The 20,288-nt window shown below is 58.4% G+C and overlaps 1 protein-coding gene across 3 annotated transcripts; it reads right to left on the bottom strand.

Annotated features, from left to right (window-relative positions):
• Nucleotides 1–218: 218 nt before the first annotated feature.
• Nucleotides 219–12,377, bottom strand: Tead3 (TEA domain transcription factor 3). 3 transcript variants are annotated; one of them, XM_076858851.1, is made up of 12 exons: nucleotides 11,326–12,377; nucleotides 9,541–9,605; nucleotides 6,163–6,225; nucleotides 5,189–5,200; nucleotides 3,940–4,077; nucleotides 3,802–3,851; nucleotides 3,211–3,272; nucleotides 2,516–2,649; nucleotides 2,178–2,351; nucleotides 1,831–1,971; nucleotides 1,606–1,758; nucleotides 219–1,436 (listed from the first exon to the last, which is right to left on the bottom strand). In XM_076858851.1, the coding sequence occupies exons 1-12, from the start codon at nucleotides 11,732–11,734 to the stop codon at nucleotides 1,323–1,325; spliced, it is 1,515 nt and encodes a 504-aa protein (XP_076714966.1). In that variant the 5' UTR covers nucleotides 11,735–12,377; the 3' UTR covers nucleotides 219–1,322. The 3 variants fall into 3 exon arrangements, with proteins under 3 accessions (XP_076714966.1, XP_076714967.1, XP_076714968.1); XM_076858852.1 differs by lacking the exon at nucleotides 6,163–6,225 and adding an exon at nucleotides 5,914–5,976; XM_076858853.1 differs by lacking the exon at nucleotides 6,163–6,225 and adding an exon at nucleotides 5,914–5,976 and having other exon boundaries at nucleotides 2,537–2,649.
• Nucleotides 12,378–20,288: the final 7,911 nt, after the last annotated feature.

The raw sequence follows: 20,288 nt of genomic DNA, 5'->3' as shown, positions 1-20,288 counted from the left end.
TGATCTTGCATCCAGGGATGACTTTGACCCCTAGGCCAGGCATATGGATCCTCCCTAAATGAATACCTGCCTCCAGGAGGCCCTGCTGTCTAAATGAAGTTCCAGGGACACTCCCATCCAAGTGACAGGCAGTCTTTCTAGTTCAGTGGACCTGACTCAGTTTGGAAACCATCTATAAGAGTAGGATTAGTAAGATTTGGAACACAACTGACCCACAAACAAATAACTTTAATTTTTTTTTCTTGAGCAGGAACTAGGCCTTGCCCCAGCCCAGAACCACATTTATAATATAACCCATCACAGCTGGATTTAAAAAATACACAAAAAAAATATATATATATATATAATAAACATTATAAAACCTAGGTGGGATTTGGAGGTGGCCTGAGCAATATGCAAACTGTGAGGACCTTCAGGAAGCTCGGGCAAGGTGGGGTGGTGGTAAGGAAGGGGCACAGTACTTCATATGAAACTTATAAATACCCAGAGGTGAAGGTGGCTGGGGGACAGTCTACCAGCTCTCAGAGGCTTGGGTATGGGGAAGGGTTAACAGGACTGGGAAGCTGCTGCCCAGGGCAAGATCTGAGCAGGGGGCTTACCCTGTAGGGTACATGGAGGCTCTGGTGCCACTGGCTGGCTTGCAGACTGGAGTACCTAGGAGCCTCTCTACTCCTCTGCCCTGTCCAAACAGGTACTTCCCCCATAGTGGGGAATGCTGGGAGGAGGTACTATATCCTGACCCCCCAACCCACCAGTCCTTGGCAGTTCCACCCCTCACTCCCATACAGACCCACCACTGACCAGCCCCCAGAAAGTAAACCTGGGCTCTAGCTCTACCCATCCCCCACTGGGAGCTGCAGAGTCAGGATTGCACAGGCCACATAAGGAGCCTGGCTTCAGACCTGGTACACAGGAGATGCAAAGAAACATGGGCCCCTCTCAACCAGGCCGCCAACCTGATGCTCTTTCCCCCCTGCAGGCTGCCTCCCTGGGTCTCCATTCTACCTTGCCCATCGCATTCCCCTGGAGGCCAGGAGCCACACACTGGAGCCTGAGGGGGTCCTCCATCCCCACAGAACCAGCTGGGTGGTCAGTGCCCTGGGCAAGCTGCCCCACTACTGAGCCCTCCTCTCTTCTCCCACAATTAAAGCGCAGAACAGTGGCAGGGAGTGTGTGTGCCAGGGATGGGCGGGGAGGCCTCTTGGGTCCAGGGCCTGAGGCCTGGCAGGTGGAAGAGTTCTCAACCTGGACTCCTGGGGGTGCCAGGCAGGTGTGTGGAAAAGATGCTCATCTTGCAACCTTGAGGAGGCGCAGAGAACACTCTAGTCTTTGACAAGCTTGTAGACGTGGTGCTGGGCCCCATGCTCACTGGTGGAGACTTCGAAGACAAAAGCAATGACGAGCAGGGTCTCCTGGGAGTCTCGGTTTGTGACCACCTAGGGGGCAGGTAGGGCGGTTCACGGGGGGGGCAGCCAGGGGCAGGGAGCTGGATGAGCCTTTCTGCGTTGGTCTCAAGTCTCATCTGAGCCACCATTCTGCTATCCCACTTAACTCCCTGGCCTGCAGCCCTCCTGGGACGCCCGGTGAGCCCTGCTGTCCACACACCTGCAGGATGGTGAAGTTCTCCAGGACGCTGTTCATCATGTACTTCTCGGGCAGATGCTTCAGCTTGTGGATGAAGTTGATCATGTACTCACACATGGGCGAGCGGTGGATGCGGTACACAAAGCGGCCATTCTCCAGCCGGGCATACTCCGTCTGGGAGGGCCAGAAGACATCACCAAGCCTGCCCACACCGGCCCACCCACCCTGTCCCATGGCCCCACTCACCTCCACCTTCTCCACCACCTGCTTGCCAAAGGAGCACACCTTAGTGGACACACTGATGGTCATGCTGTCGGCAGAGCTGTACTGGGAGCTGACCCCATAGAAGGCTCCTGGGCCCTCCTGGATAGTACTGTTGAGGTCAGCCTGGGGATAGGGCAGGGGATGGGGGTGGATGTCTCAGTTCCTGGCAGAGGCCAGTGGGAGGTGTCACACCCCAGGACCTGTCTCTGGCACTCAGCCCACAGGCCACAGGAGAAGAGCTGGATTAGGGTCAGTTTAGGAAGCTGGATGTGCTGCCCATCTGGGGTGGGGAAGAGTGCTGGGAGCAAGGAGGGACCAGGGTGGCTCACCCAGAACTTGACAAGGAAGAAGGCGTTAGGGGGCCCCTTCTCATAAAGCTCCTTCAGTCCACCCTTTTTCTCAGGGAACTTGTCATAGATCTGCCGCACGTCTACTGCCTCCAGGGGCGGGTCTGAGAAGGCGGGGTTCGTCTGGCCGATGTGCACAAACAGGTGTTTGCTGTACTGTGGGGAGGGCCCAGACAGGGTCAGGGGCACTGGGCACACAGGCCTGGACAGGGGGGCTGCACAGGGACAGAATTGCCCTATGGCAGATCAGACCCCCAAACTCATGATCCTGACACAGGGTCCTGAACCACGCAGCATCACCCCCGCCCCACACACATTACCGTGTCGGGGTCTCGCTGCACCTCCATAAAGGCCGAATACTCAAGCAGCCGCAGCCGGGAGGAGGCGATGGTGCGGTCCTGCCACACGGGCACAGAGGCAGCAGCTGGGGGCAGCGGGGCCAGGGGCTCGTAACCTGTGAGGTGAGATGGAGCCTCCTCTGCATGGGCACAGATGCGTTATCACACACAGAGCTGCCGTGGCCTGCACCAGGCTCTGCACAAATAGGCACCCGGTGCCATGGTGCCCTCAGAGTAGGAACGGGCTGGATTCTGACTTCCTGCGAGGTGTCCTGTACACTGTACACCCACAGAAGGTAGCCCTTACAGCACATGACACACACGCTTCTTTGTGTCACTATTAAAATGTGTCTAAACAGAAAATGCCAAAAAGTAAAAAGAGAAAATAACAACTACCCAGAACCCCAATGCCTAGAGAGACAATTTGGGAGGATGTTTACGGGAGCTTTCCAGACACAGCGACACATGTGAATGAGCTGTGTCTTGGCCACATATCATTTTCTGCCAGAGTTCCAGAAGCAACAGCAAGATTGTAAGTCCCAATCTCCTGTAGGTGTGGTACACCACGGTTCCACACACACGCGCACACACACACACGCACACTGTCACGCATGTGCACACTGCAGGGGCACTGCCAAGGGAGGGGTGGTGGTGGGCAGCCTTGCCAGGGCACTTACTGCTGAGCGTGGGTGGCAGGGGTGGCTGGATGGGGTAGGCTGGCTGTGCGAAGGGCTTGATGCTGCGGGCAGGATGGTGTGGTTAGAGGCTTTCCTTGGCACCTCTCACCTGCCCCAGTGCCTCATCCGGGACCCCAATAGGAAGTCACCCAGCCTTTCTGCTGAAGCCCAGGAATGTCTGCTGACAAGTTAACTCGCAACCTTTCTGTTTCTTTCACATTTTAACTTTCATGAAATCCTCTGCAGCTCACCATTGGTGGACATGTTGAAGGTCGCCTTTCAGCCCCACCCCCACCCTGGAAAGCTGTTCATTAAACTGCGGGTGTGACTTACAATACGTGTTGTAAGAAGGCCAGTAGCTTGACCACCTGCCTGACTCAGGTGAACCCAGTGAAAAATAAACCAAGGGCCGACATAAGCGGATGGCGGGGCTGCGGGTGATGAGCCCAGGAGCACAGACCTGGGAGCCCCGCTGCAGCCTCCAGCCCTATAGTTTTTGCATTCCAGCTCTACACAGCTGGGCTGGGGCCCAGGTAGGGGGGCCCAGATGGGGGGGCCTGTGGCTGGCAGGAGGGGACCTGCAGTACTCACTCCTGAGAGGGTCCAGGCTGCTGTCCCAGGAGAGGGGGGCTGCTCCAGAACTGCAGATGGGACAAAGCCAGGGCCCTTCAGGATCCATGAATCCCAGAAGGACCAGACCCCCCAGCCCCACCTCCCAGGACCCAGTACCCTTGAGGACGTGGAGAAGACGGCCTGCGGCAGAGGGGAGGGCGGGCTGAACTTGTTCTGCAGGACACTGGCGGAGACGATCTGGGCAGAGGACATGGATGCCATGCTCTGGAGGGCTTTGTCCTTGGAGACCTGGTCCTGGGAATAGGAGGGTGGAAGTGAGATCTGTGCCAGACCCCCCGGCCCAGAGGGCTTTGGGAGGCCAGGTGTGAACTCCAGTCCCAGCTCTGCCACGAGGTCTCTTGAGTGTCTTCTCTGAGCACAGTCGCCTAGGTGTACGTCAACTCCCTGACCACAACCCACAGTGAGGAACAGCACTGCTTTATGCCACAGCCCACTGTGGTTGTTCCTCAGGATCCATGGGGAACAGGATCCAAATGCTCAGGAGTCCCTTATGTAAACTGGTACTGCATTTTAAAGAACCTACACATTCTTCTGTGTCCTTTCAATCATCTCCAGATTATTTCTAATATCTAGTGCAATACAAATTATATGCAAATTGTCCTCCCCCAAGAGGCTGGGAGCATGGGTGCAGGTAACAGTTTTCTTTCAGAGAGGTCTTGCCAAGATGCTGAGGCTGGCCTTGAACATCTTCCTGCCTCAGCCTCTGGAGTCTTTGGGATTACATGTGCCATTGCACCCGGCTAAAAAAATTTTTATACTAGAATTTTTAAGGAATAATGTCAAGGAAAAGAGGTCTGTATGTGTTCAGTACAGACAATCTTTTTCAAATATTTTAAAATCTGGGGCTGGTTGAATCCACAGGTTCAGAACCCATGGAAACAGAAGCCTAGCAGCATCTACCAAAATATTTCCCCTTGATGGACACCGCACACACTCGTAATTTCTATTTCTTCAGGGTGTCTTCAAGTAGGATATGTGGACCAACAGCACCAGCATCACCAGGGAGCAGGTGAGAAAATTAACCTTTCAGCCCTCAGCATGGACCTAAGGAATCAGGAACCCCGAGGGAAGCCCTAGAGGTCTGTTTGAACGAGCCCCTCCGGGGGACCTGGCGCCCACCGAAGCCTGTGAACAACTACATTTCATTGTTAAACTGATTTCATAATCCATAATTTGTTTTTTTTTGTTTGTTTGTTTGTCTGCGGTGCTGAGGACTGAATCCTGGGCCTGGCGCGTGCTAGGCAAACCTCTACCACCAAGCCACACCCGAGTCCCCTGTACTCTGTAATTTGAAAACTCCACCTGTGGCGCTCTAGACCCTCCCCCGGGAGGCGGTGCAACTTACCAGGTTCATGGCCTGTGAAGGAGAGGAGGACAGATTAGAAGAGACATGGTGACAGCTCCATGGGGCAAGGGGACATGTCTTTTCACCTACCCCCACCCAGTGCCCACCTGGCTATTAGCTCCCGGGGAGCCCAGGGAAGCTTAGAGGCAGCCGTGGGCACTGCCCACCCCCTGAAGGGAGTGCCTGCCTGCCAGCTGGGGGTGTCCTGGAAGGGGTAAGATGAAGGGGGGACAAGCTGGCACACCCTGCATCTGTCCCCTGGAACTGTGTACAGGATGGGGAGCTAGGGGCAGGGAAAAGAGCATCCGGGCAACCTGAGAGCCTGACGTGGTCCAGCTCCTCAACCCCAGACCCAGGTCCTCAGGCACAGAACAGCCAGGACATGAGGAAATGGCGTGCCCACCTCCTCAGCCCTGCCAGCCAGCATCCACCTGCCCACCTGGAGTCCCCATGCGATTAGCAAGCAGCAATCAGAATGAAGGAGAAAAGGAATCAGAGGAGAGATGGCTCTTAGTGGCCCCAAGTCGGTCTCCCTCTCTCTCGCTGTAGGGCTGCCACCCCCCACCCCGGGCTCCTGCTCAGTCTCCAGGGGCTGTGGCCCTGTGAAGTCTGTCACAGCCTTCGGGCTCCCGGCTCACACCTGTGCTTCTGAGACCCCCGGCTCAGCCCTCAGCCCTCAGCCCTCTCCTGGGCAGGGCCAGGCCGAGTGACAGGGAGCCCCATACCTTCAATTTGGACTGAATCTCCCGAGATTTCCGCCTGGCTAGAACCTGCAAGTGGCTAGAGACCTGTAGAGAGAGAGCAAGAAAGAAAGAAAAAAGAACGGAAAGAGAGCAAGAACACAGCTTAGCCAGAGAAGAGGCACGGCGGGGCTGGAGAGCCGTGAGGCAGAGGCCCGGGCTGTGCAGAGTGGCAGAGGCACCGAGAGGAGGGGCCCAGGGAGGCCTGAGGCCCCAGTCAGGCGCCCAACATACCTTGATGCCAACCTGGTACTCCCGCACCTTCTTCCGAGCTAGAACCTGAATGTGGCTGGACACCTAGGGGCCGCCCCGCGTCCCGCCGAGAGGAAAACACAGACAGTGAGGAGGCACAGCCGCGGGGTGGCCATGGGCAGGGTGATCCCAGCCCTCATCTCTGGGGGACCAAATGTAAATGGGGGAACTGTGGGCAGTTGCCTTCTGGCACTGCCAATTCTGCTCTCATCTTGGTCTTGTATTGATTAAGAGCCCACCATGTCTTCCAGGACCACCACGTACAGTTACATAGCTTGTTCACTGCACAAAAATACCTGGCCAGAGGGTACCAGTGAGAGTTGAAATCTAGCCCTGGTATAGGGCTGCACCTAGCTCAGAGGAAGGGTATCTTTCCCCCTCTTTTTCTCACTGGTGTCCTTAGAGGAAAGACCTTTTTCACACGACAGAGGATAGCAATGGCCAGGATGCTCCAGCTAGTCATTAGGTCATACACTAAAGCTAAGATCTCCCCGTCTACCACTGCCCACCTCCTGTCCACCACAGCAGCTTGCTAGCCCATAAACCCAGCTTCTTTCCTAACACACGTGCCTTCCCTCTCCTTGGACTAACATGCCTGCCTGGGGTAAGCACACAGTAAGTGCTCTTAATTGCACCTCGAGCTCTGCCAGCAACCTCCCTCCTGCAGCCTCTGTGGGCAACCCTGAGCTAATCCCGCTCTTAGTGTGTACGTCCTGGGCTCGTGTGCCTAACGTCCTCAAGGAACAAACCGAGTCCCAGAGATCCACTGTCAGCCACTGCACTGGCTCTTGGCTTTCTCTGCAAGTTGCTTCTGTCCCCACAGAGACACAGTTTCTTTTCCTTTTTAATCACAGCCTGAAAGTTACTATGTATGTGGTGCTCAGCGGCTCTGCTACTGGGTTAGGACCTGGTGGGCCTCCTCCCAGGCAGCACTGCACACAGGAATCAGGCTCAGGGGCAGCGAGATTAAGGATCACTTCAGGCCATGAGATGCCATGTTCACTAAGCACACACGAATTCATTTGATCTTTGTAGCAGCACTAATCCAACTTCTGACAGATTATGAAATCTAAGCACAGAGGGGTTAAGCAATTATTCCTAGGACACCCAGCTGTGTGCAAGAGCTGTGACTTGAACCCAGGCTGCCGGATGCCCCAGCCCACTTGCTTCCCTACCAAGCTATTCTACCAGGACTCCTCAAACCCGTAGGCACAGGGCACCACCTCCAAATGGCCAGCTCTGTGACAGCTGAAAGTCACATGGGACTCAATCCCAACTTAATATTCAGCTATTCGGTCAACGTGGAGGCATGGCACTTGCTATTAACTGCTGCATGCATCTGAAAAAACCTAAAACTGCATTTCTTTGACCCAAACCCCCGTCAGCTAGTTGGTCGTTGTCACACACACAGACAAGCCCCATCCACCCAACCACAGGATGGTCCCCTTTTTGAAGGAGACGTTAGACGTAAAACCCAGAGTCCTAACCGAGACTAAAGCTGGGGGAGTCCCACTGGTGAAGGATGAGGACAGCAGTTTGTAAACACCAGGCTTGCCATGAAGCAGGACTCAGAGCCCCCCCCCCCCCCCCCGGGCCCAGGACAGCTCTGTTTATAGTGAGGACAGTGACTGTAACAGCAGTGACAGTGGCAAACGCTTACAGGGCACGGTTTCCAGCCCTCACACATTGGCTCCCTTAACAGTTGAATAACTGAGGCTGGGGGACTCCCGCCCCGGCCCTGGCTGCAGAGCTGGGTTTTGGACCTGGGGTTTGAGCCCCGAGTCCCTGTTCTTAACCAACAGGCTCAACTCCTTCATGGGCCCAGGGACGGGGTGGGCAGGCCCCTGGAGCCTACGCAGCATGGAACCTCAGAGTGAGCTCAATGAATTCACGCTGCACCATCGAGGTGGGGCAGGGAGGTGCTTAGTCAATGTTAGGAACAGGAGGCGCCATTTCCACCCCACGCTGGGCGGGGGCTACTGAGCCTTCCTCTGGGCCTGGGCTTGGGCAGGCCAGGCTGGTCACCTATACACAGGGATCCAATGAGGCGGGTACATGGTTCAAATCTCCCCCAGTCAGGGAGGGTGGGAGGCTGAAGGTGGGAACGGCCTCCCTTCCTCCAGGTTCCTGCCTCCAGCCCAGCCTCACTCCCAGGCACCCCAAACGCAACTCAGCAAAACCCACAGCCCTCCAGGTTTCCTGTCACCACCCTGCTGCTTTCTCTGGACCAGAAGCCATCACTGTTTCTCTCTCCATTCCCACCACCATTGCCACCACCACCCTTGTCCAGGGCCCTCTCCACCTCCCGGTCAGCCTCCCTGCCTCCACTGGGCCCTCCCTGATCCACTGCCCTGGCTGACCCAGGGCCTCCTTCCTCCACAGCTGCCACCTTCCACTCTCTCTAAACCGGCCTTGAATCCTGCCACCCTGGGGGACGCTGTCGCCCACACTTCTAGCTGAACAACAGCCTCTCCCACTCCACACTACACTGCCCCTGGGTGGTTCGCCCTGTCCAGTGAGCTGAATCCTGAATCCTCCCACTCCAGCCCAGTGACATGGAGGAGTTACTTAACCTCCCTGTGCCTCAGTTTCCTCATCTGAAAAATGGAGACAATCACTGTGCCCACCTCCTAAGGTTGCTGAGAGGATTAAATAAATTGGTATAAAGGGAATTTTGCAGGGATTTAGGATTTTTATGATTATACTCAGGTGTCACTTAAGGATGGGAAGAGTTCTGAGAAGTGTGTCATTAAGTTGTTTTGCCACTGTGCAAACATCAGAGGGTACTTACACAAGCCTGGAGGTACAGCCTGCCACACACTAGGCTGCATGCTACAGACTGTGGTACACACGGCCTCCGGTGACTAACACATCATTATGTGGTGCTTGACTGCATTGCAATTTGCACAGCCAACTTGCTCAGCCTGAAAGGGTCCTCCTTTTCTTCTCTGACTAACTCTTAAAAATGCAGCTCAGGTGCCACCTCCTCCAGGAAGCCCTCCCTCGCCCTCCTCCAGGCCTGGTCTGCTTTAGATGCTCATCTGCCTATCAGTGCCCTGCACACCCCTGTCTCGGCCAGGCCATCCTGCTCTGAACTGTCTGTCTCCCTGACGGTGACTGGGCCACTCAGGTCGTGGCTTTTCTGTAGGCCCTGAAGTACAGGCCATGGGTGGGTGGCAGGTAGTCAGGGAAGACGGTGGGGCCACCTCCCCAGGAGCTATGAGTGGGCCCGTGAGGGCACCCGGGACAGGGGAGCATCAATGCAGCAGTGCAGGGCAGGGTGGGCAGGCCGCTCTGAGGAGGGGGCAGCTTGGAGCAGGCCCGGGGGGTGCAGTCTAGGGGAGTGGCCGGTCTCTGTACCTGTTTCCTTGTCCGCGTCTTTCCTGTCCTCAATTTAATGTAGCGCGCAATCAGCTCATTCCGACCTAGATGAGGTAAGAGAGAAAATGAGGCGAGGGAAGAGGGCAGAGCGGAGACCCCACAGGGACCCTTCCTCACTGTCCCCAAGCTGCGCAAGTGGGCAGGTGAGGGTGGCTGGGGAGTCCCAGGTGCTGGGACCTGGGGGTGGCTCATCAGGAGAGGGGGGGATGGGGACTTTAGAGGAGGTGTCCTGCAGATGCCTGGGGCAGGTGTGTTGTAGGACAGCCAGACAGGGGGTCCAGAGGGCCTGGCCTGGGTGGCACCCCTGTCACTCGCAGCCTGGAGCAGTGCTTCCCTCCTGGGTCACCAGCTTGGAAGCTGAGTGTTCGCATCTGGGTGTGGAGGGGTTCACCGACGTGTGAGCCAGTTGTGACCCAGGGGGTGGGCACCTCAGCACATGCCCATTCACACCCTGAGAGATCTGGACTGACGTCCAGCCTCACTCTGTCCTGGTCACGGGGCACCCTAGACAAGACCGGGAAAACAGGACGAAAGGAGTGGACGTATGGAACATGTCTCCTACACGGACAACCTGTGAGAAAGGTGTCACAATGCGTGTCACAGTGTCCTTGTGCCTGCCGTCCCATATTTTAGGTTGCTGCGTCTCCTACCCCTAAGAGTGCCAAGCTGCCTGTGAGCCTCGCAGGGGCGCTGCTCAGCCCCCAGGAACCCTGGGGAACTGGCCCTGTGAGGGGGCCCCTGGACACATGCTTGGGTGTGTGCCAGCATCCTCTACCCCCAAATCTAAGCCCACTGTCCCCCAACCCCTTGGCCTCCACAGAATGGCCACATTCTCCAAATTCCTCTCCCATGACAGAGCCATCCCCACGTGCTCCGCCCATCACCCAGCCCCTCTCCACCCCACTCCCTCCACCCTGTCTAAAAATACCCTGTGGGGCTGCCCCGCCATCTGGGAGGTGGCAGTGGGGGCGGAAGCCCCCACCCTGTAGAAGGCACCCTGGAACATCTGCCTACGCAGGAAAAGGGGGCTCGGGTGCTAAGGACAGGCGTGGCACCCGGGGTGGAAGGAAGGAGGCCCAGGCCTGCCATTTCCCACACTGCCAGAGTCCTGCCACTGGGAGAGGGGCTGGGGGCTTGTCTCCACAGCCACAGGCTGTTGGAGGGCTGCGCAGCGGCGGAGACCAGGGCGGAAGCTTCAGAGGATCCAGATTCCAGAGGAGGCAGCTCTGGGGGCTCCCTCGGGGGGCGCTGCGCAGGACCGCGCTGCCTTCTGGAGCAGCCAGACGGCAGAAGGGGCCAGAAAACCCGGAGCGGGCAGGGAGAGGGGCGTCTGAAGAACTGAAAAGGCCCCGGTCCTCCGTCCTCCTCCCAGCACAGGCCCTGGTCACAGCGTGACCTTCCACCCGACCCTGGCAGGAGCTGCGCGGAGCTGTCTGGCGGGCCTCGCCCCCAGGCCTCCTTCCCACTCCCTCCCAGGCAGGGACCCTCGCCCAGGCCTGGACACTGGACTGACCCAGTTTCCTGGGCCCACTGAGTCACCCCGAAACCTCCAGGCCGGCAGCGGAGGAGAGGCGGAGCAGGCGGGGTGAGGTGTGGGCTGCGGGCCGCCCGGCTGGTTTGAGGAGGCCCCAGACACCAGGCTGCACGCCCAGACTCGCCGGCCGCCTGCCCAGGCCCCAGGACTTCCCCGACTGGTTGGGTGAGGGGCAGAGAGCAGGGGGCGGGGCCGGGCGGCCGTCCGTGTCCCGTGCCTGCCGCACGCACCGTACATCTTGCCCTCGTCCGACAGGATGATCTTGCGCCGGCCGCAGGGCGGGTAGATGGCCAGGGCCTCCTGGAAGCTCTGCTCGATGTCCGGGCTCCACACGCCCTCCGCGTCGTTGTCCAGCCCCTTGTCCAGGCCCTCGGGCCCATCCTCCCGGGCCTCCCCGGGGCTGCTGCTGGCATTCCAGCTGTTGGACGCTATGGTGCTGGTTGCTCTGGGCTCTGGGCCTGAGCCCACTGGACGGCCTGAGCCTGGGGGGCAGAGACCGAGGGTGAGGGCCAGGGTCCTTCTGCCCACGGCCATCTCCCATCCCCCAGTCGCCTCTGGACCCTGCCCCCACCCCCAGTCCCACTCCAGGGCAGGGGCTCCCAGGTGTTCCAAGGTGGGATGGAGGTCACCAGAGGTCATGCTTCTTTAGAGCCGTGTGGACAAGCTACTTTACCTCTCTGAGCCTTCACCCTGTAAAATGAGGAAAGGGCCTCCTTAGGGGGGTTGTAGGGGTAAAAATTTAAATGAGATCATGACAAAGTACCAACCACAATGCTGTCAGAACACTCAAGAAATAGTCCTGGAAGTGACCAATAACAGCAACAGCGACAATTCCATACACCTGCTTTCCGGTACATACACATGCTCTTCCTGGGGGAAAAGCACTTGCATATGCATTCAGTCGGAGCCACAGCAGGGAAGGGATAACAGGAGCAAGGCCCGTTACTGCGGTCAAGGAAACTGAGGCTCACAAGTCAAACGGCTGCCAAGGCACCAAGAGGAGCAGCTAGGAGGAGCAGGGACAGGACAAGGGGTTTCTGCTGCTCTCAGATGGACACTGTGGCTCTCGCCCAGCAGAGAAGATGCCCAACCAGGGACCCTACCCCTCGTTCTCACCCAACCAATGTAACCTTGCTGAGGAACACTGGTGGGGTAAAGAGGGTCCCAGACCTGGGAGAGGAATGGCTGCTCCTGCCCTAAATAGACAACTAAGGAGAACCTTGCCGAGGAACCCAGACGCAGGGCAGGAAATGCCCCAGGAATTGGAAGAAGACAGCGATGATGGCTGGACGATGGCTGCTGGCTGGCACGAGAATGGCTGAGAAGGTGCCCCGCCAACAGCCAAGCCAGACCCCACCCGCTCCTCCATCCCTCTTCCTGTTCCCTCACCTCCAGGGCCCCAGTGCAGCCCATAAACCACCCACACACCTCCCCTGTCCTGACCCACAGAGCAGATGGGCCAGGGCTCTGTAAACTGAGTTCCGGGCAGTTGCCGGGCTGGGTTATTAATTCAGAGCACATCAGCCAGTCCCTGCAAAGCACAGCCTCTCCTCAGACCCTCAACCCAGAACCTCCATGATCGATGCATATCAGAGTCCAGGGGCCACAGGGCCTGTGGGGCTGTGACCCTAGAGCTTTGCTCTGGGCAGCAGAAAACACAGTGGGCAGGGTATCCTCAGAGTGGGGACCCCATCAGGAACCAGGGAGGGGAATATGACAGGCCCTGCTGAATGGCAGCAGGGGTGGGTGTGGGTAGGGGTGTGGGGGGCTTTCTCCCTGTGGAGCTACCTGTTTGCTTTGAGAAGCCTGAGGGGGGTCACTAGTGGAATGGGGTTATCTGAGTATCAGGCAGACATTGAATTTAGACTTAATTTTACTACTAATAACAGCACCTGCCATGTGCCAGGCATGGCTCTGGAATTTTACACATGTTGACTCATTTAATCCTCATCATAATCCTACTGAATAGACATCATCATTCCTACTTTACAGATAAGAAAGCCAAGGACAGAGAGGTTCAACAACTGGCTCAAGGAAACACAGCAAGTAAGTACTAGAGCTGGGTTCTGAGCCCAGGGTATTTGGCTGGAGTCTTTTAACCAAGCAGGCCCAGCTCTCATAGCAGCTGCCTTGAGTCTGCTCAGTGGGTCCAGGCCAGGGGATCCCCTCAGTCCAAGCAGCTGGAGCAACTTCAAGACACCCCCGGCTCCGCCGCCACACACTGCTGTGTATGCCTTCGTGTGAGGCCTGCAAGACCACTAGGAAATTGTTTGCACGGCCAATGGGTAGCCAGAGTCAGAAGGGCCAGATTCCCCCATCCCCAGCCTGTCCCTTACTCCAGAAAGCAGTATGCAGACCCCCAGCCTCAAGGCCAATGCTTAGATAGGAATGAGGGGACAGAGGGGTGCTGTCTGGTGGGGGAGGGATGTTGAGGGGCCAGGGACTCCCATGTTGAAGCTGTTGGGAAGCTGGGCCTCTCCCCAAATTGGCTCTTAGAGGGAGGGAAAGAGGGGTTCCTTGGCTTCCACCCTCCTGGGGAAGTCCTCAACCCCTTCCCCAGGCCTCCCTCAGAGCAACATGGGACCCAGTGCATGGGGGCCCTGGCAGCCCCAGACTTCTGCGGCAGCTTGCGGCCTCCCTTGTCCAGGAGGTGCCCCCCCTCCCCTCCTGGGTGATGTCAGTCCCGCCCCGCCCCCTTGGGAGCACTGTGGCCAAATATGGCGAACAGAGCAGCGCCCGCCTGCCTGGAGCTGGGACAGACTGGGGGCAGGGCAGTGGCCCCTGGTGGCAGGACTAGGGCAGCTGGGGAGGGGGAGGGGCACAGTGGGGGCCCAAAGGACAAGTCAAGGAGAGAATGGGGACCCTGGTCCCTCATGCTGGCTCTTAGGCACCCGCAGGACTGACCTTCCAGGAAAGCCCCTGGGGGCAGAGGTACCCACACAGGGGCCTGCAGGTGGCACCCCCAAAACAGAGCTCTGCCCAGCAGCACCAGTGAGCAGATCTGCTGCTGTGTTCCTACCCCAGGAGGAGGTGCGCAAGTGGACAATCACAGCGGGCAGCTACTGGGGGCTGGTGAGGTCTCCAGCAACTTCATCATGCAGGAGGGGTCAGTGTGAGGAGCCACCTGGCTGCTGTCTCCCAGAATTACTACCCTGTTTGCGGCAAGGACAGTGACTCACAGGTGCCCACCCCCTGGCCCCTGCCCCACTGGGACTGGCCTGGTGACAGAAGTGGCTACAGGCTCCTGTGTGAAATCCAGAGGGGGCTGACTGGGGCAGGAGGGCAGGCAGGGGTTGGGAGGGACGCAGCCCCCGGGGCAAACCACCTTGCTGGGCTGTGCCAGCAAGAAGGGCAGGAGACCCAGTGAAGGCTGGGAGTGGAGCCTGAGAGCAGAGGGGACAGGGTAGGACAGACAGACAAGAGTCCCAGAGAGAGAGCCAGAGAAGACGGGGTGCCAGAGCCACAGACAGATGGAAAAAGCTGGGGTGGGGGGAGGAGAGTAGGAAGAGTGGTCACACCACACAGAGACCAAGACCCGGGGAGGGGGCATGCAGCAGAGGGAGTAAAGAGGACAGGAGGGGAAAGGCCAATAAACCCAGATAAGACAGGCATGGGTGGGGTGGGGCGGGGGTGCAGGGAAAGACAGGGACAAGGACAGAGATACCCAGAGGTCAGGGCAGACCAAAAAAGAAGGAGTGAGGGGGAAGGCCACAGTGGAATCAGCCACATCCAGGCCATCCTGCCCTGTCCCAGGGCTCAGCCCTCCACCTCCAGTTCAGGCCGCAGCCCTCAGGTGGGCTACTCAGCCTCACCCTGCCTGACCAGCCCCACCTGCTTCGCCTTTCCCAGGCCCTCAGCCTTCCGGGTCAGAAGGTGGCTCTGGGTGGTGGTGGCAAGCACAGGGCCTAGGAGGCGAGGTGAGCAGGCTTTGGGGCCCTGGAGCAGATAAGGGGCACCTTACTGCCCACTCCCCACCCTGAGGCCAGACCTGCTGGAAGAACTGGCTGGACAGCTCCAGGGATGCAGGCCAGAGCTGGGCTGCTGCAGAGGCCCGGTTCCCATCCCTAGCCCACCGGGCCCTATACAGCTCCTTCACCGGGGGAGGGCGGGCCAGGCGGAAGCACAAGCTCTCTCAGGACTGTACCTGGTGGGAAAGGCAGACTGGAAGGAGCCCACCTACCCGGCCTCCCTGCCACCCTGCACCAGTCCACAGGGCAGCCTGTCTCCCCAGACCCCGGCCCTCCATTCAAGTGAAGTGCGCGAGCCCCCTGTCCTCACCCTGGGCTTGGCTGAGCAGCAGGGTTGAGCATGGGAAGGCAACAGGGGGCCTGGAGAGCTTCCCCAGCCCTTGGCCTTTCCTCCTACCCCCACCCACCCGCCCCACAGTGGGCCAGCTGTTCTCCAGCTGCCAAGACTCCCACCCTAGAAGTGGCCACGCTCTGGTTAGGACCAGACTGTGCTGGGGGGAGGGGGTAAGGATGGTGTTTGCATCCCCCACCTCCAGCTCAAGGACCCTTGAGGGACCCTGCCAAGTGGCCACACCCTGCCAGGCTGCAGAGGGAGGACCCTCTTCCCTGGAGCAGGATCCAGGATTTTTACAGGAGGAAGCAATTTACAGAGCCCACTAGGAGGAGATGGGGGCCTCCGCCCCTCTCCCCCAGATCATTAATGTGCTTCCAATTTGGGAATCAAGCCTCTACCCCTCCTCCTCCAACCACTTGGGGTGGGGGTTTTCTTGGAACCAGTGTAGGGTGGATAGTCCCCCCAGGCTCCCTTCTCCAAAGCTCATCCATAGGTTGTCAGTGCAGGAGGCGGGCTGGAGAGAGTCTTCAAGTCTCCTGCAGAGAAGGGACCAGTTCTGGACCTTCTCTGGCTCTTTGAGACAGTCCTTCCCTCATCTGGTCCCATACCCAAGGAGGGAGTCCCAGGTATCAGTGGGGACCCCTTGGTTCTCAATTAACAGTAGGCTGCATCTTGGGCCTCTGGTGCCCGGGGTCACCCACTGAGCTGTACCAGCCACTCAGGCTTCCTCGGTGCCCTTCCTCTCTCACACGTGCTCTGTTTACTGCCACTCTCCTGCTCATTCCCTGTCACCTGCGCCTCTCCCCTTCCTTTTTAAAATTTGTATTCTGATAAAATATACATAAAACATAAGTTTTACCATTGAAACTATTTTTATGTGCACAATTGAGTGGCACCAAGGACATTTCTTCTTATGGTTTTGAACAGTATCTTTTTCATGGTCTTCCACATAGATGCCACATGCATTGGGGTCTCAGGTCCCCATAAGCATCACCCACAGGATCCCACGCCCTGTCTGGCACAGCCCTGAGGACATCACTCACACCAGCTCAGATACTGACCACCCACAGAGCCGGTCTCAGTCACACCCCACAGTTTCTTTCCCACAGACATGCTGTGTGAGTGGCAATCGCTGTTTCCCCCATGCACGGTGTTCACACTCAAATCCTCGCCACAGTACACCTCAGATGTGACCACTGTGCCCTTGTCACATAGCATGGCCATAGTGGGTCCTATCCTTTTATTCATACCTAGTGTCCTATCCAGTCACACCTGAGGCCATCTCATGCTATTTCACAACATACAACGTCAGAACTGGTCATGCTGCAGCATTCTCTGTCACCCAGGATGTCTTGTCACTGGTTCTTCCTCTGACACATGCACACCCTCCACAGGCACACACACAGACGGCCAAAGCAGTCTCCCTCACAGACTCCAGTGTGATGGCCACACACACAGGGAACATCACCCATACAGCTTCCCACATACGCATGCAGTGAAGATTCGCAGATTCTCCCAGGGACTTACATTGCCAGTCACACAGAGAAAATGTCACAGTGGCTCTCACATGCATGAATTTCACAAAGTAACAGAAAGTTTCTCTCACATACACATCCAGTCTCTCAGGAACTGTATGGAGCACGGGCCTCTCCCACACACATTCACCTGACACACGGTCTCATCCACAGTGTCACACTCCCGGCCTCTCTCGCACACCCAGCGTCACACACAGTTGCACTGTTTTCCCCATATCACTTCCTGTCCAATCGGGCCTGGCAGGGAGTACAGGAAGCAATCAGCACTCTAGGAAACCCCAAGGGCTGAGGTTTTACAGGGGGATGGAATTCTCGGGCCCTAGCCTCCAGCCCCCTGTGGGTCCAAGGGAAGGAGCAGGGCCCTCTCCAGTTGGGCAGCAGCCACTCCTGAAGCAGACCTCCAGGGAAAGGCCGTGGGGACAATGCTGAGTGTGACCTGCTGACCTCCCAGCTCTAACTAGAGAGGCTCTTGCGTGGCTCTTGCCATGCCCTCAGGGCTGCCCAGAGGTCCTCAGAGACCTGGATCCTGAAGGCTACCTTTTACACCCCACCGCTTCTGCTGCCCTGTGTGGGAAAAAGAGGCTGGGACCTCCTGGGCACCTCCACAGAGGACGGCAGCATTCAGACCCTCAAAGCTCCCCAGCTGGCACCACCAGCTTCCTTCTCACTATGAACTCCCTTTTTGCTCCCCTGTACCCTGAGCAAGGAGGTGGGTAGGACAGGCAGCTCCTGTTCCAGCCTCTTCCACAGTGAGCCCTAGTGGGCCCCCAGAGGGCTCTGGGAATGGAACAGAGGAGCAGCCATCCAGGTGGTCTCTGAACACCCCATTTCATCTAGCCCAGCTATACCCTACTCCAGACGACAAGTTTCCCCAACTCTACTGGGCCTCCCTGTCCCTTGACACCTGCTGCAGGCAAAGTTTTCAGCCATGCCTACCTGGTGTAGCTACTCCTCACCGCCTCCCGCCCTCTAGTGTGTCTGTCTTGCCTTCTTCGCTGCACCACTTGGGAGAACCCACCCAACTGTCTTGAACCCACCTGGTTCAAGCTCACTGATGGGAGGAGAAGGAAGGTAAAGGAGGGATACAGAGACTCTGGGAGGGCTCCAAGAAAAGACACCCAAGAAAGTCATTTATTCCAAGCAGGGAAACTGAGACCCAAGAGACTTCAACCTGACAGTTAGTGAAAGGTTCACCTGGGACCAGATCCCTAATTTCTTGACCTCCTCTGTTGAGCTACCTCGTCTTGATTTAGTTTGTCTCCAACCAGCAGTGTATATTAGGGTCTGCAAACGCATGAGGGCCAGCATGGGGCTTAGGGCATGCATGCTCAGGGGCACATATGTCAACACACAGGCACACACACTCAAAGCTCTCTCCTGCCAACCATTGACCATTCTGCTCAGCCATGTCCCAGCACATATGTGCTAATTAGCATTAATTACTGTTACCTCCTGGGAGATGGGGGCGGAGCAAGAGCCTGAGATGCTTATAGGTTCCTAGCCACTCCACAAGGAGTGGGGATACAGGGACCCTGAAGTGACCCTCATCAGATAGATAACCAATCTGGGAAGATACACACATTGGTCTATCCCCTGCCCACAGGGTGAGAAGGAACCCAGAAGAGCACAAAACGAGGTATTCTGAGGGGTACCTCTAGAGGAGAGGGTCTTGGGAAGGGGCTATAGGAGTCTGAAATCCCCCCAAGCTTCCAACCTTTTAGGAATTCTGCTTTCCCTCCTGGCCCCAGGTTGCACGCAGCATCCTGGTCAAGGAGATGTCCTGACACCCAACTCTGGGATGGAACATGTATTCACAAAATTAGGCCTCAGGAGACCCTGATACACAGAGCCACCACCAGCACCAGACCCTCTGAGCTGTATCCAGCCCCCATCCCCCTCCTCTGTGCTGGACTACAAGTCCAGGCCTGACCTGGTTCTGCCCCTACCTGGAGAGAGGGAAGACAGAAAGAGGAAGCCCTCGCCCAGGGCCTCATGCCCCCTTCCCTGAATCTCAGCTTTGAACCAGGACAGAGTGGGAAAGGTGACAGAGTAGGGTCTCAATGATACTGCCCCAGAGCCTGGATGGGCTGGAAAACAGACCCAGACCAGCATGCCAGTCCTCCCTTTCCCCAGGCAGGAATAGGGCATGACACAATGAGGGGACCCGGTGGGAAAGGGTGCACCAGCCGCCCTCCAATACTCTACTGGCCCTGAAGAAGTGCCGCGAAGGCCCCAAATCCCACCCCTCTGAGCTCAGAGCTGGAACTCCCGACTTCCATCCTGACGCGGGCAGCAGAACTGCAGCGAACTTGAGCCCCTGCCTTTTGAGGGGCACACAGGCGGGGCGCACAGCTTGGCTCCCTGACACCCTCCACAATCCAGTGCAGCCGCGGGCACCGCGCGCAAGAACCCGCCCGGGCGCCGGGAGGCCCGGCCCAAGGCCTGCCTGGAGCTGGGGCCCGGCGGGCTCCTGGAGAGCGCGGGCCGGGAGTCCAAAGGGCGGCGGGGCCCGGGACTGGGCGCCCCGGGTACAAGTCCCCGGTAGCAGGCCCTCCAAACCGTGCGGTCTCAGGTGCCGGTGCGGACACCCGAAGCGCGAACCGACCGACAGGCGAAGGCACGGGGGACACAGGCTCCCGGCTTCCCTACTCCGCGGACCGACTCGTCCCGGTCGCGGGGGGGTAGGTGGGCGGGGCTTCCCGGAGAGATTTTCTCCCCCTTCCCTCTAAACTTCCCGGCACCCAGATCCCGGGCTCCAGCTCAGGGTGGACAATAGCTCGGGACCCTGCCCCTCTTTAGCGTTTCCCCCGATTCAGAACCAACCAACCACCCACCTCTCCCAAGCAAGGCCTCCTCCCGGCGTCCGCCGGGCTTACCTGGTCCGAGCTCGGGGGGGCGCTCCGGCCGGGCAGCTCCACCGGGCCCGCGGAGCCGCGAGGGGGGTCGGGGAAGGGGGGTCGTGGGGAGGGGGCTAGCCGGAATGTACGGAATGAGCCGGGCCGGAGCGGGAGGCGCCGGGCGTGGAGGAGGGAGCGAGCGGGACGGAAAGTTTGTGTTGAGGAGCCGGGCGGGGGTGGGGGCTGCGGGAAGGAGGGGGCGGGGCGCGCAGGGGGCGGGCCCAGGCCGCGAGGGGCGGGCCCGCGTGGAGCCGCCGCCTGCGCTCGCGCTGTCCACTCCGCGCCCGCGGGACCCGGGGCCGCTCCGGCCTCCCGCGCCTGGGCGCCCTGCTCCTCGCCCGGCGGCGCGGCGCCCCCAACCTCCCACCGCACACCAGCCTCACCCTTCCCCAGTACCCCGCCAGAATTTGGGGCTCCGGCCTGGGGCGGTGCCGAGGGCGGAGCTCCCGCCTCCGAGGC

Source organism: Callospermophilus lateralis, chromosome 6, assembly GCF_048772815.1.
Source record: "Callospermophilus lateralis isolate mCalLat2 chromosome 6, mCalLat2.hap1, whole genome shotgun sequence".
Classification (NCBI taxonomy): domain Eukaryota; kingdom Metazoa; phylum Chordata; class Mammalia; order Rodentia; family Sciuridae; genus Callospermophilus; species Callospermophilus lateralis.
Note: the sequence above shows the minus strand (reverse complement) of the source record. Positions and strands in the feature narration are given on the sequence as shown.

Coding starts and splice junctions, on each gene's coding strand:
- Tead3 (XM_076858851.1), bottom strand. CDS start 11,734: ATGACCTCTGGTGACCTCCATCCCACCTTGGAACACCTGGGAGCCCCT. Junction 6,226..9,540: donor AGACGCGGACAAGGAAACAG/GTACAGAGACCG, acceptor GGCGGCCCCTAG/GTGTCCAGCCACATTCAGGT. Junction 1,759..1,830: donor AGGTGGTGGAGAAGGTGGAG/GTGAGTGGGGCC, acceptor TGGCCCTCCCAG/ACGGAGTATGCCCGGCTGGA.